At 40.2% G+C, this 16,408-nt stretch overlaps 1 protein-coding gene across 1 annotated transcript in view; it reads right to left on the bottom strand.

Moving 5' to 3' along the window:
• Positions 1-1,893: 1,893 nt before the first annotated feature.
• Positions 1,894-16,408, bottom strand: part of LOC101857079 (protein APCDD1) — a gene marked incomplete at its 5' end in the record, with an annotated part of 47,005 nt that continues 32,490 nt past the window's right edge. Inside the window, 2 exon segments of the mRNA XM_013086263.2 lie at positions 1,894-4,926; positions 12,703-12,854. Of these exon segments, the coding sequence (XP_012941717.1) occupies positions 4,257-4,926; positions 12,703-12,854 (822 nt within the window).

Below are 16,408 nucleotides of genomic sequence, written 5' to 3'. Positions count from 1 at the left end.
CGACGACGACGACGACGACGACGACAACGACGACGATGACGATGATGATGATGATGATGATGATGATGATGATGATGATGATAAAGATAGTGATCAAGATTGTATGTGTGCAGCCTCAGTTTTACAACAGAACATCTCTGTAAACAATATAAAAAACAAAAAGCAAAAAAAAACCCCCACACACACATAATTCATAATCAGCCTCAACGCCTTGAGAATTATCCTCGAAAATGTTTTATGTTTTGTTTGCTGTAAACAAGGATTAACATTTTCTTTTTGTTGCAAACAGGGATTAATTAGACAAGGATCAAGGCTGTAAAAAAAGTGAAAACAGAACCCAAAAATGTGCCCAAAAAGTAGGACGTGGCAATGTCAACAGACATCCGTTTTTCATGAGCACAAATTTTCCGAACACGGAGCGCAAGTAATGCAATTATGGGCCCTCCCATAGCTTCTCCTTCGTTCACATCGAAAGGTGAAAAAAAACCCTCCGTATTTTTTTCTTACTTCCTTCAGGAAAGATCATGTAACGGTGAAGAGCATTATTTACGTCGAGGAAGATGCCGTCCCCTGAAACGTAATTATCTCCATACAAATTTGTCAAGCACGTTGTAATAAGGGCGCGCTGAAAAAGCAAGATCCTTCAAGTGATAAATATGTTAACAAACGAGTAATAAAACAAACGAGTGAAATAAAACAAACAAGATATAAAGATGTAAGGGAACATTTGAGGGACAAATGAATTTAAATTACAATCTAAGACGTAGAAAGAAAAAAACAACAACAGCAGTAAAACATATGGTATGCATACACATGCCTCTGTACAGCAATCTCCGTTTTCAAATGTTCCTTTCGTCTGTTTATTTGTCTGCTGGCCGTGTTTTCATCATTCCATCCTAACTTGTGTAAGCGTGCGTCAGACGTTACAAAAAAACAGACATGTACGTCTATTCATTCTTTCATCCATCCATTTACCCATCCATCCATCCATCCATCCATCCATCCATCCATCCATCCATAAACACAACACACACACACACACACACACACACACACACACACACACACACACACACACACGCTCGTGCGCGCACAAACACACACACACACTCACGCACACACATTAACATGCAATTAAAGAGGCAGACACGATTGCCTAACTTCTCTCGGTAAGCCAGTAATGAGCAAAAGGAGTCCAGATTGCGTTGTTAATAAAGCAAGAAGAATGCGATGCTTCGCGTCTCCTGACAGATTGTTAATTCAAATGTTTTACGCCCCCACCGACATAATTTAGATTACTGAGGAGATGGTGTGTTCCGACCCTGTTTGTCAGGGGCACCTGGGATGAGCGGGATAAGTATCCCAGTGAAGAAAGCTTCACAGAGATATCCACAGAAACTGAAGTTTACATTTTTAGTTTTCAACGTCAAAGAGCTTTACAATACAACCCATACGCCTTTCAATTCCATTGTGTGGCTTACCAAAGTTGTATAGACAAGAATCTTGGCCAAAACAATGTTTCTAAATACAGAAATGCAGAACTCGCTGAAGCAAAGAGCTACAGAAGGCTGCAGGAACTCTCCAAGTAATATCATCCATGATCGCAGCAAAACCACAGCCAAAACAGTTGGCATAGATCTTTTTGGCTGAAACCATTAGTTAGAGGTGCTTTTGATTTTGGCATCTTTATATGCTGGTGGACATCCTCGTATTGAATTTTTTATCTTGAGAAATGTCAAATAGCTTACTTTTGCCACATGTACAAAATGTGGCATATTTACTTTAAAGATTAATTCCGGAGCCGATGCGTTTCGAGCCCCCCTAATACCCCTCAAATCAAAGAAGCCATGCCTATTTGAATAACACCTACAATGCGCGAGGCAAAGGCTGAGCTGAAAAAACACTTTGGCATTTTATTTGGTAAAATTTAAGTTAAGTGTCACAAAAAATAATTGTGTTGTTAAGAAAACTATTGCAATAAAAAGAAGACTTTTTTGCAACTTTCAGAGCATATCGAGATCTGTGAGCTCGAAAGGAAATTTGGCACAGGTGACTTGATAGTCGCATGGATATTGTGGTGTAGAAATTTTTTTTCAAAATATTTGTCTTTTATCATTTCAGCTTGGTATTTGTTGTCTGAGCCTATGAAGAGAAATGTAAAGTTGCATGCGACGAACCAACACAGGTGACGCTATTATTGATAAACATTGTTCTAAGCAAAGCAAGATTATAGTGTAATCAATAATAGCAAAATACAGGGTGTACATCCTATACATATTACCATTTTCACAATTTGCAAAAGAAAACAAAAAAACATATAAGAATGTATTGCTTGAGATCACATTACTCATCAACTCCTTCCATGCATTTAAAGAGGCTTTACTAGGATGGTAAAAGGAAACAATGAAACTATTGCTAAAGCATGTGCTCTTTGAAGAGTAAAACCGGAACTACAATGAATCACGAAGAGACATTATTACTTTCAGGATATATTTGTGAAAAAAATATGATGTATTGATATGATTTCCGCTTAAAAATATTTGCATGGGCACTAGAAATGTTTCATACTCTTGGCTCACAACGGGAACAGTTTCACATTAATCATTGTGATATTGAATTAATTATACAGCCACTGTTACTTAATGAATTGAGAAAATAGTCATAGACACGTCACAGTGCAGAGTATACATAATTTGCAAAACTATTCCGGTAAGTCGTTCCGTAATCAAACGTCTATAAAGTTATCTTTGAATGGGTTAGAGTGCAGTGTGTAATAAGTCAATATATTATTTACAAAATTTAGAATATTGCACGTAACAAAAATGTTTTTAACCTGATAGGAAATGTTTTGAATTTATTTTACTAATCTAAAGTGTGTTTTAGAAACTTCAAACTGGTGAACAATGAGGAAAAAAAATGTTCTGTGTTTGTGGCTAACAAAATTTGCTACTGAGCAAACGCATACACTGGCACAGTCACTTCTTTACTCTGTCTGCAGACCTTTTCAGCAACATAAATGAGATTGTAACATAGGCAGTAGAAAAGGACATCCAGAAACATTTCGGACTCAATGTAGTGCCAGAATAAAAGCAACAACAAAAATGCCAAGTGGGGTGGGGGGGGGGGGACTTTATTTTCACTCCAGTAGAAGAATTTAATCATGGTTTCGAAAGCAACTATGCCGCTATTCTCTGAACTGAACCAATTAACTAATGCACACCCAGACAGTAGCCGAGGACGTCACGAGACGCTTAATTCTATGTTAAACGTTACAGAAGAAATTACTGATAACCAGAACAGCTAGGTTTCATTTTACATTGTGTATAATAATATGCTCTTCTAGTCACATTTCGGAAACGCCTGACCGTGTGTTTGGGAAGAATTCCCCTGTAGAAAAAAATGTGAGTAATCATGTTGACATATGAATTTTGACAATGCAAACACAAAAAAATGAGACACATTAATTGGAAACGGGGTTAGTTTGGGGAGGGGGCGTAGTTGAATTGCCCCCTAAATACTGTCGTATTACTGTTGTCTTCCATTTATCGATGAACCCTTCATAATGACAAAGTAGCTTGATTCAGCTGGTAAAAAGAACATCTAACTATATCGACCTCTTATATTCTACGCTACAACCAGCTCAGTTAAAAAGACTTTATACAAAAATCAGTTTAAAAACCATATGACATGCCTACTCTTTATTCAAGCAGCACGCTACCCAGATCTGCTCCCACAACACGCTCTATTTAAGCTCATTTCAAGTGGATTTAGAAAGTGCCGCTATATGGAGTTGCTTAAGAAGTTGTCACATGAACAAATCAATCCTAACGATAAAAACATATTATTATTTAGATTGCTATCCGTCTTAAGTGTCATTTAGCCATCTGCTTCTGTAGCAATTGTTCGATTCTACTCCACTGAGCTCCGTCGTTTGCAAAGTCTGAGTTTTAAAACACGCTTCACTTTAATTTGTTTCTATCATATTGCTTGAAAGGATAACAAGTAAACGGCAGTGTCGTTTCATTGACCTCCTGTCATTTCATTATAGTACAGCTTCATGTCAATAATACAATACCAATTTTCCAAACAAAAGGTTTGAGGGGGCGAATGTACACATTCAATACAAATGCACACATGAATTCACTGAAAAGAGATCTAATGATGACAGCAGCGGCAGCAGCAACAACATCACAAAAATGACCACAACGACATGAAACAACAACTCCACCAACAACAATGAAAACAACAGCGAAGAATCAGTTCATACTGTACAATAAATACAGACTCATCACAATGAAACATTGAAATGGTGTTTGGTAGAGGTGTGCTGAAGTCGCTCCGTTTTTCGGCCCTTTCGTGTCGTCCCCCACGGGTCCCGCAGACAGAGGCAGGGCAATCCCGCCCACCCAGGAGTGGCCCCCAGGAGCGGTGTTGATACTCATGTCCAGGTCCACCTGATCACATTTGACCATCGGCTCCTGAAACGCCGTGGGCCTCTCGTGCTGATAACCAGTCCCCGGCTTTTTGTCCACTAGTCGTTGACCTACATACAGCAATAGCTTCCGATGTACCATCTCCATTTTCATGATGTCACGCTCCATATTTGGTAGCCGAATCCCCAGAGTGACGCACCCGCCTGTCCATGTTACATCCTGTTCCTGTCCAACTTTCCACTCGTGCGCCCTCCCGCACCCCTTCCCGCTGTAGTGGTTCATGGAGTCCGCCGTGGCCGAGTCGTGGGGCGTGACCTTTAGGCGGGTCACCCGGAAGCTAAAATCCTTCGCTCCCTGCACCAGATGTGAGGAAGTCCCCCCGGCGTAGCTGCCCTTTGCGTCCAGAGAAAACGAGGGTTTGTGGCACAGCGAGTCGTGGTAGTAGTCGTACTGGCCTTGCCATGACACTCCGTCCGGGAGAAAACCTAACCATCTAAAGACAAAAAAGGAAGGAAATTAGAACAATTTAAAGACTCTTTGCTTTTCAAACTGAATACCGTGTTGGAAATGAAACAAGCCCATACGTCGTCTATGTTATAAAAGACAGAAGTTTTACCGTAGCAGGTAAAAGACGTTACTTAAACTTGATAAAGCCATACGCCAGTCTAAAATACGTATAATTAATTATATTATCGAGCTAAGGGTGGACCAAAAGTCGGGGGCACGAGACACTCAATTCGTATCATGTTGGGCTACAGCTCGGATGGGTTCGATTCAACTCTTGAGAGAGCTGTTCTAAAACTTGAGATTTCAGATGTTTTCAAATCTAGCGACCTTTTCGATCTGTTCCTATCGAACAACGATATTTAATCCAAACACCCGGCCTTTTAAGAATCCCTTACGGAATTGAAAGAGACATTGAAACCAAACTTTATCAAATCAGAGGGCCTAAACACGGTTCGAAAAGGAATTGATAAGAGATGTAACAAACCCTCCAAAACATGCATTTTTCAGAAAAACTGGGTTTATATATAATATAAGGGCAACATTAAGTCATGTAATATACCTTTAATTAGGGTTTGGACAAGGTGTTCTGACTACATGTTAAGTTACCGGAGTCTGAGGTGAAGAGGGTAGGCGCTTCGCGATCGAACACAGAAGAACCCAATATGTGATTCCCGAGTTGTGAAAATTTCTATCGAGTATCTCGATCTTGCTGACGGGACGTTGGGTCTCTTTCAGCCCAGGTTGACCCAGACAGGCAAGATCGAGGCCCATGATCTAACTAGTGAAGACGAGGATGTAAAACGTTTGCGTATTTATCAAAACAAGTTCATTTCTGTTTTCCACAAGTGATCTGAATAGCGGTTAATCTGCACAAAGAAATAGATAGGAAAGTAATACTGTAAAGAGAAATAGAAGTAGTAAACACCAACAACCCTCTTATTCTCCAAAACTGGTCAACCATTTGCAGGATATAAAATATGAATGGGGGGCATAAGATAAGTTTAAGAAATAAATGACAACACTATTGTGAGTAAAACTACCATCTGTTATGAATAAAGTCTTTTTTTCTGAGTAGCTTTGATATGCGGTCGTTTGTGGGCTTGGAAGCTCTTGAGAAACTGAAACACATGAAGTTCTTTGCCCTTAAGGAGTATTTCTGAGTCTCAAAATTGGCATGATTTTTATAGTGTATCATTTCAGTAAACCTGGTTTGTTGCCTAAGGGAAGAAGAGTCAGTAGCATCCCCCCCCCCCCAAAAAAAAAAACACCAAAAAACCCCCAGGGGACGTGGGGGGGGGGGGGGGGGGGAGGTGCGGCTATATTTTGTTCAAGGAATTGTAACAATCTTTAAAGGAATTGAACTCGTACAAAGTAATCTGTCTATATTTTGTTTCGAAATATCACTCAGCGTCAGGAGATATATTACGGGGATTTATAATATCTCCACTGACACCCTGTCCCCCGGTTCTGATATCTGGCAGGAAAAGGGAGGGATGGGGGGTTGTGTAGCAAACATAATATATCACGCTGGGCTGCAGTGCTGGCGACCCTGGTTCCCTTCTTCGATTTGGTGTGACGTGGAAAGTTGGCAAGCAATCTTGCGGCCACCAGCCTCTGTGGTGTAGCACACAGGAGACCCGAATTTGATTCCCAGTGGGGAGAATTTTGATTGAGTATTGGGTTGGCCCTGACAGGCAGGGTCTGAAGCCAGCCTCCCAAATGATCTAAATTATGTTGATGAGTGTGTAAATATACATGCATTAAACAAAATAATTAAAACCTTTCAGGGCTTGAAACTCCACCCATCAGGGTCGGCTCTATCGTAGATGACTGTACCGTCTACAACTCCGGCGAAGTGCACTGGTGGAAATTCTAAAACCATAACAGACTAAGCCTAAGCTCTCCCTGCCCCCCCCCATTTCGGATGCGCAGATTTCAGTGCTTGTTTGGCACATTGCTTGAAACGATTCTGTAACACCTCACACGTCACTGCGATCGATCTAAAACCTTGATTTCATGTTTTCAAGTCCACTAAATCGGGTACGGGACTACAAACTTGGACAAATTGCCTTTTCAGCAGACACGATGAATTCACATCAATCGACATCAACCCATTACCGACGATTTAATAGTTTCTGTCACCAACGACGCGCAGCTTGCGTTGAAATCCTCATAAGTGTTAAAAGAGCCTCTGAAAGCACTTAAAGCAGAAACATTTTATGGGCACGAACAATAAATACATAACGTAGGACCAGGAGCCAAAAATACTTTACTGTGTTTTGCTTTGTTTTGTTTTTGGTTCTATTTCTTTGTTTCTTTGTTGTTGTTGCCGTTTTGTGTTGTGTGTGTGTGTGTGTGTGTGTGTGTGTGTGGTTTGGGGGGGGGGGGGAGGGGTGCAAAAAAAACCCCAACATCCACATATAATTATATTTCAGGCTATAAGCAACTAACAATATTCACTATTTGATTCTTTTTAAAAATGTGAGTTCGTAATGCTAATAAGCAATCTTTTGTGCTGCAAGTGCAACATCATACCAATGACTTGTATTATAGTATCCCAGACTGTACATTATAATGAGGCTAAAACAGCACCTGGACATGGGTGGCTGGTGCCACAATATATAAATCATTGATGGTCAGGTCGGACTGTACATTATCATGAACGTCGCTCGTTGATCTCTATAAAGACTTCGTTGCAAAGCGATGTACCTTTGGCATCCACATGACGAGCAAAACGTCACTTTTGCTAATATCAAATGCCGCAAACATGTTTTTTGTCAGCACCGGTGGACACTCCTTGGCTTATGTTATAGTGCAGTTTGTCTACAACAATTCTCCTAGACCGTGAACTATTTTGTAGAGTGCATTCTTGAACTCAGATACTCGAACTTGCAGATACCACGACTGTCTTTTTTGTTTGTTGTCTTTTTCACTGATTCGTGTCTTTTATATCATATTTGTTACACACCGCCCCCTTGGTATAATCCAGATCATTTGGGAGGCAGGTTGCCATCGAGACCAACCATTGTCGAGTTGTATAAAACATTCCTGCTGGAGATATTCGAAAAAAAAGTGTCCTTCTGGGGAATGGATCTCCCGTCTTCTTCGTGCGACGGCCAACGAGCAAACTGTTAGATCTACATCAAAGACATCGAGTCCAGCACGGGTTTTGCGAATAAGTATCGGCTTGAGAGAAATTCATTTCCCACTCCACTTCCCTTCTGAACTGACTGCTTGCTGAAGCTGTTTCCCGTTTTCTTCTTCTTTTTTTTTCGGTAGGGTCCTTTTTTATATTTTTTTCTTTTAAAGAAGGGCCAAATGGTGTCTGTGGTGTAGCGGTTCAGCGCTTAATCCTCGCTTGCAGTAGACCCGAGGTCGAATGTCGTGTGAGGAGAATTGTAACTGAGTATCTCTGTCTTTCTGCTACGACTTTGTGTCCTTGTCAGCCCGGGTTGACCCAGACAGGCAAATTCGAAAGTGCATAATAAGTGATCTAAATTGTGTCTATGGAGACATGAAAACACCTACAGGGTGATCCCAAAAAAAAATAAATTACAACTTGTTTTGTAAATATCTTTCTCCATACTGAAGTTTTGCGTTTCAGATCTGAACAAAACGTTTGGAAGCCAAAAGGAATTTTTCTGATATGTATATTAGATAAGTCCATTGAATGGTTTTGCTCTATATAACGCATTAAAAAACATCTAATTTTTAACCTTGTCGCCATTTTCATAGCATGATGCACCAGTTTGCATTAGGCCTACCACTAAAAGTTGCAACAACGCGCCATATTGCAAGCTACAGCAATCTAACAAGTCAACAGAAGTCTGCAGATATTTTTTTTCCGAAATTTTGTTTGCCTGCTGAGATCTTGGCTACGATTAATAAATAGCAGAGAGCTTTTTGTATTGAACATTACCTCTCCACAAACTCACCATCCATGACATTTCGTAAGTTCTGCGCAGGGCATGGAGAGAATGCTTAGGTGCCCTCAAGACCTTTGGCGTCATGAGTAGAGAAGTTCCGTCAGTTTGGATCTATAGCGAATCAGAACTAAAAAATTCTTTAAAAAATGACCACTTCAGGTCGAACACGCACCATGCGCAACCCATTAAACGTAACCAGAGTGCAGATTTCAGTAGCCAAGTCCCATGAAACGTCTGTCCGTAGACGATCTGCAGCTATGACTTTCCTACACATCAACAGTCTGCATTCTCATGGCAGATCTTAACCTACGACTATACCATGTTCATCTTTGCTAGGCCGAGATGGCATGGATCAAAGTATGGCAATGTGTTCATGATTCCTGGATTGTCTTGTAAAGAGGGATCATTTCTCCGATGACATTTGGTTTAGTGCAAAGCTCATTTTCATCCTGCGGGACATGTTAACTCCGAAAATGCTGTCTATTGGGCACCCCACTCTATTGTCTCTAGAAGCCACTTCTGGGTGAACATGTACAGTGTATGTGGCTTTAAAAACTCATGGTTTAGCAGATCCTTGTATTAGGGCGCCTTTGAACATTTCGAACGACGCGTTAAAAATGTGTCGAGTCCAAAGGAATGAATGTGGAGCACTGCTTCTGGGAATTTCAGAATGAAATCATTACGTTTTTAAAACTGTAAAAGATATTAATTATTGTTTAATTGTCACAGGGATGGAAAACTAATGCCAAAGGGAAAATAAAGAAAAAGGTCAACTTATCTTTTCATGACTTCCTTTACGAGATTTTTTTCAAACATTGGTGAACTTTGCGTTTTTAGGTGCTTTTTTCTTTTAGCTGTTTCCGTTTTCAAAACATATTTCTTCTTCGTGGATCTTATATAAAACAAATTCCTTTTGAATGAATTAGGTCTGTTCCAAATTGCAGCATTCTAGAACAATTTTTGCGCGAGGTATTCAGAAAAAGAGTTGTAAAGTTTTTTTGGGATCACCCTGTACTTATAAAACACTTACATTAATTGTCACATGGTGGCGCACCAGCTGGACATTTACCCCCCCCCCCCCCCCAACCTCCCGAAAAAGACAACAACAACCCCAAAACAAAAAAAACGACGTTAAAAAACAAAACAAAACAAGGACCTGGAAAGTACGCTCTCCGTCCAGGTCAAAGTCAACGAGAATCAAAAAGTCCCAAAGGCATTGAACTGAAGGGCACCTCGACAAGCACGCGTGTGTCGTAGTCAATCAGCAAAAATGGCAGTTACCCTTACGGGTCTATTAGTAAAATGCATCGTAAAACAAACTCCCTTGTGGCAACGGAATAGGTCGTAAAGAGGTTTCATTTTCGAAGTGGAATGGGATTTGACTCTCTTTTGACGTCCATCGAATGGTGTTCGTCCAGCTCGTTGTTGTGTCAAGGGACCGAGTGCATGGCACTCACAAAGATCTCTGTGTTAAACGGCGGTCAGACCTCAGTGACCGTCGAGTATACTCGTCTCCCGACTTTGAACAAACCCTTCTCACTTTTTGTATCTAGATTCTAGTCCTTTCTCTCCCAGCTTTCACTGCACGGAAGAAAACGCATTCTTTGTTCATTTTACAAGAATATGTTCATTAAAATTAAACTATTCTGGAAGTTGCGATGCTTTTGTCTTTAAATAAAGGCATTGTTCTGATCGACCCGCCAGCCACAAGACAGTTAGTTACAATAGTGTTAAAATAAAGAAAGACAACAATAGCTATGCAGCTTAATCTTGCAGAACTGCTTATTGTCCTGGGCTTTGAAGTATTTGAAGGTTCTTCGATTTTAATAATTACCCATCCCCTCACACACAAACACACTCACATACACAAACACATACACACAGACAGACACACAGACAGACAGACACACACGCATACACACACACACACACACACACACACACACACACACACACACACACACACATCCAAACACATACACACATCCAAACACATACACACAGTACACACACACACACACACACACACACACACACACACACACACACACACACACACACACACATATCACCCCCCCCCCCCCAATCGGAAGTACAGAAGTACAAACAACAGCAATGTCCTTTTGATAACCCAGTTAAGAACAAAGGGTTTACCTGTGTCTTAGACGTGTTTTTCCATATTGGTTGGGATTAGGTTTTCCTCTGGAGGAGGTAAATCAATTAGTGACAGAATATTGATTTAGACCTAAGGGGTCATAGTATGATTGGCAATGGAGCGATACACCTAATGCTTTGTGTACTCTAGGATTAGTGTGTCTGACGACCATAAGAGCAGGTGCTAGTATACAAATAGATTACGAACAAGACTGTCGCGACGTCGATTTATTTAATTTCCTTGTGTACATAGTTTTATTGCTATCTCAGTCAAAACAAATGACAAGGGTGGAACAAGAGCGCACTTTTGTTCAAACCTCCAGCACAAAAAGCCATACATTTCGACTTGTTCTTTACAGATAAATCTCTCAAGGGTTCACAATTACTACTCTTTTTTCTTGCTTTTCGTCGCCTCGAGGGATCAATAAACGGTACAAGGAACTGAGCAAAAAAAACCTCTGAGACATCTACTCACGTTTTATGGTGAATATGCAAATTAGTAGCCAAAAAATTCTCCGAAAGGTACGGATTCCACCTCAAGCTGAGCAAGCAAAATTACAAATCCCTATTGCTGTTCAATCCCCGCCTTCCTTGACTGTGGACTATGAGTATCTTAAAACAAAGCTAAAGGAGACAACTTATAGGCAATATGTAAATCATCACCAGCATGAGAAGAAAGGAAGTAGCCAAAAAGGTTTTGAAAATGGGTATTCCAATGTAAAGCGCATTGAGCTACTTTTTTAGAAATACGCTATGTAAATGTTTTATATCATTATATTATTAAATGCTAGGTCTTAAACAGACAAGAGCGGTCATGATTCACCATTAATCTCTTTGTTCGGCGAAAAGAAGAAACAGACAAAGGGGAAAAGAAAAAAAGACCCAGAGCAAAAACATAAAACAAACAGACAAACAAATAAACAAAGAAGAAAAGGGATTTTAAAGAAAGATCTCAATGGTTGAGAAACATACTGCGTGGCAAAGACTCACACTGCATTCTTTTATAATAGTAATAATAATAATAATAATAATAATAATAATAATAATAATAATAATAATAATAATAATAATAATAATGATAATATAATTATTATTATTATAATAATAATAATAATAATAATAATAATAATAATAATAATAATAATAATAATAATAATAATAATAATAATAATAATAATAATAAAAAAGCATTTGTAAGCGCATGTCCCTACTCGAAAGCAAGCTCTACGCGGTTTACACAATATTATTTCCCCAGAAGACCATAAAACACTCAGAAACATTCTCAGCTTTCCGGGAAGCATGCAGTGCAAGCAGCTGGTTAAGCGCTGAAACACTAACCAACTTGCAAGATCTTTCACTGTCTATAGCTGGGTACCAATTCCCACCTGGGTGAAGAGAGGAAAATTCGTGTAAAGTGCCTTTCCCAAGGACACAAAATCGGGCCCGCGGCTCGAACCCCCGAACCCGCAACCTCACGATAACGAGTCCGGTAGCCTAACCACAAGGCCACCGACGCCACACGTTACAGGAAAAACAAACAAAATGCCCACCTCATCATCATAAAAAAACCCAAAAGACTACATACCAAAAGGGGGGGGGGGGGAATCCGAAAATCAACCTCACCCCCGCCCCCCCCTCCAAACACAAACAAACAAACCAGCCAAAAAAGAAGTAGAGCTCACCTGGTGAGAAACATGCCGTACTGCCTGGACTCACACCTGGTGCTGACCCACTCGCCTTGTAGGCTGAGCAGTGTCCCCGTGTGACTGCTCAGTCTGGGTGGAGACAGGGGACCGGAGCTGGCGATGCGGGCACACACACCGCAGCCAGGGGTCTGAGGAAGTAGTTTTAGTTTTAGTAAGAGTTTTACAGCACTTGCAACATATTAAGGTCATATAAGTGCGAGGGTTAGAGGTGTTACAAGGGAGTAATAAACACAAAAAAGAAGGAGGGGAGATAAAGACGAGAGATGTTTGATAGGAAAGAAGGAGCAAACCACACCAGAGCACTCACCAACCAATCACCGAGGAAGTAGGAAGCGGTATAAAAGTTTTTGGTTGGTTTGGTGAGTGTTTTACGACGCTCGCAATTGCATAAGGTCATATGTGAGTGGGCGTGATAAGAGTTTGATCATAATTATTATATCATATCATATATGGTTGCTTTTAAACACAAGGAGCCTATCCCGAAAAATGCTGTTTTGATAAAATCGAAGTTAAAGTTTTTGCCCCTTGTTGAATTTCTTCAAAAGACCAGGAGAGTTTTGTAAAAAAACAAACAACAACAACATCAAAATATACACACCAATGAAACCAAACTTCTCCTATAGGTAGGGCAATGGCCACCTTTGGTGCAGGTCAAGATTTCTGGAAACCCCCGGAATCTGGTTTAGCCCGCTTGTCCTTAAAAGTAACCATATAGTGGGAGCTTTAAAATATTGTCCACCCTTCATCTTCACATTCACCTACTCCGTAGTCTGTCAGACCGTTTGGGCATCATTGTAGATTTTGCAACCAGTTTATTCCACTACTGGCAGTTTTCAACTTTCTCTAGAATGATGTTCCAGTCACAGCGATTCCACTATTTAATGTTGTCTCCCCATCGTTTTCTCGTTCTGCCTCTTCGTCTCCCTCCTTGTGCTGGTTCCTGTAGGATAGTCTTGGCCAGTCCAGATGTGTCTTTGATGCGTTTTTCCCTATAGATAGGGATTAGGTTTTCAACTTGATGAGGTAAATCAATTAGTGACAGAATACTTATTCAGACCTAGGGGGTCACAGTATGATTTGCAAGCGAGCGATACACCTAATACTAATGCTTTGTGTACGCTAAGATTAATGTGTCTGACAACCATAAGGACATCATTGTAGATTATGCAACCAGTTTATTCCAATACTCGCAGTTTCCAACTTGTTCTAGTATGATGTTCCAGTCACAGCGATTCCACGATTTAATGTTGTCTCCCCATCGTTTTCTCGTTCTGCCTCTTCGTCTCCCTCCTTGTGCTGGTCCCCATAGGATAGTCTTGGCCAGTCCAGATGTTCGTTTGACATACCCCTACCACTTCAGTTTTCGTCTTTTCACTGAAGCCTTGAGGTTTTCATAGGGCTCAGTGGCGTTCCAAATTCTCGAAATGGTCCTAACTCCAAGGCTTTTTTTACGTTATAGTAAATGCTTTACATCCCCATCGTCATGATTTAGATCATTTAGGAGGCTGCCTGTCTCGAACCAGGGCAGAGTAGGATACATCATCCTCGCAGTCATCAGAGATAGTCAATAAAAGAATCGCTAAGTGAGGATCGAATTTAGACCTTTTAGCGCAACTTAACAGCAAACAGCCTAACCTTTACACCACAGATGCAAAAGATCCGAGTTTTATCAAAATACGGAGAAATTCATTATATCGAGTTTATCTCTTTCAACCCATTGAGATTGCGCTCACCAATTTTCGATTTGCATAACAGGATGCAATATTTTGAAGTGTTTTGAAACGATTAATTAGAAGATCCAAATACAAGATATAAAAGCATCCAGGGTTCACGTTTGCAATCAACATCCTGTAAAATATAAATCTTCAATTAAAAAAAACAACCTTTCAGTGTTAATTATTCTTTTCGGGGTACAAAAAGCAAGGCATAACATGATTATAATTTCCTCTCTTTACTTTACTGGAATACACCCACAGAGATTCTTTTTCCAAAACGCAGGCCTGGCACGGTTAAAAACAAATGGTAACATTCAATATTTTACAGGATCAAAACGAACTAATTGGTGTTTAAAAAGATGCTCAATGTTGTTATTGCAACCTTAAACCAGCTCATTTCCGTACGGCGATCTTGTTAAAAATAAATGTGTTACGACACGGTGGAAACAGGCGCTCGTCGATTTTTAGCCATGACAAGTTATTGGTGTTATCTTAAAACTTGTCCATTTTCTTGCTTTTAGTGATTTATATATATATATATCTATCTATCTATCTATCTATCTATCTATCTATATATCTATATATATATATATATATATATATATATAATAAGAGCATTTGTATCCCGCCTTTCCACACAACATTGGCCCAAGGCGTACATAGGAGATTAAAAACGCATTCATACTAACACCATGCACATTCATCATGTGCGCACTTTTTGACAAATATATATGTCTACACGGAATAGAAGTTAATATATTTGCAACTGAATAAGTGGAGGTCGCCAGATTTTAGATGTTATATTTACGAAAAATTGGCCGCCAAAGTTTGGTGACCCTTTGAAAAGTGCAAATGTACTTTTTTGGTGCTTTTCACCAAACTTTTTCGGTAAAATCTATGGAAGAATCTGTTTTTAAATAGATATGTGGGGTGTTGAGTAAAAAGAAAAAAGACCCATTGATCTAAAATGACGGTTTCTTTGATTTCACTTTTTTTAAACAATTGTCTGATTTCCCCCACGATGTCTCACAAATTGTAAACTCTGCTAGTCAGGTACGGTCGGAGCTGTGCGGACTGTGGAGGCTGTCAGATGTATGACATGCGGGGCGTATTTTTCTACAAGACACATACACAATTAATATACGTTGTTTCGACAGTAAAACATACAGTAATAGTAAACTTTAAACCTCTTTTCGTAACTTACTTGACCTAGCACGCAGACCCGGGTTCCCCTCTTTCCCTGGGACTACGTGTGTGTCTTCTTGACGTCAAGTGTTTTAGACGCTTTCGACTTATTGTGAGAATGGTAAGGGGGGTGGGGGGTCCGAAATTTACTTTTACTGGACCAACCATCTATGCATTCAACGGTCAATTGTTGTTTGATCAGGAGTTCATAGCAGAACAAAGGAGATCCGGACAGAAGAAGACTGAGACGGTACAGAGAAACTGTGCTACCCCAATTCCGACCATTAATGAATTATTTATAGAGGCAGCAACTATGCATTTTTAGAATCTACTATCAGCTTTAGATCTTGCTAGAGACCGAAAGCTCCTTCTCCCCTCGACGCCCTGGGGGTACAAGAGGAGGGATAAAGTAAAGTAAAGTAAGTATCTGCTTTTGATAGAATTTTACCACCCTTACGACAACGATATTGTGCTCCAGTTGCTGGAAACAAAAACGGTATACAACCGTCCCCCCCCTTTTTTTTCTCCACTATTTCATAACCAATCGGTAACCATTTTGTAACGCTTAGGATCTTCGTTGTTCCATCCAAAAGAATTCAGTTCCGGGCCGAGAAATCCATTTATCAATCATCTCTCTCTTTCAGCAGGGATACTGTATCCCGTTAAGCTAGGGTGTGGCATGAGGGAAGGGTAAAAGATGCTCGTCTTCGAAATTATATTTATTGTTCCGACAGCGGACCATAAACATTTAGGGTACTAAATACCCCCCCTTCCCAAACCCC

The sequence above is a fragment of the Aplysia californica genome, unplaced genomic scaffold (genome assembly GCF_000002075.1).
Source record: "Aplysia californica isolate F4 #8 unplaced genomic scaffold, AplCal3.0 scaffold00018, whole genome shotgun sequence".
NCBI lineage: Eukaryota > Metazoa > Mollusca > Gastropoda > Aplysiida > Aplysiidae > Aplysia > Aplysia californica.
This window is presented reverse-complemented; position numbering and strand designations above follow the sequence as displayed.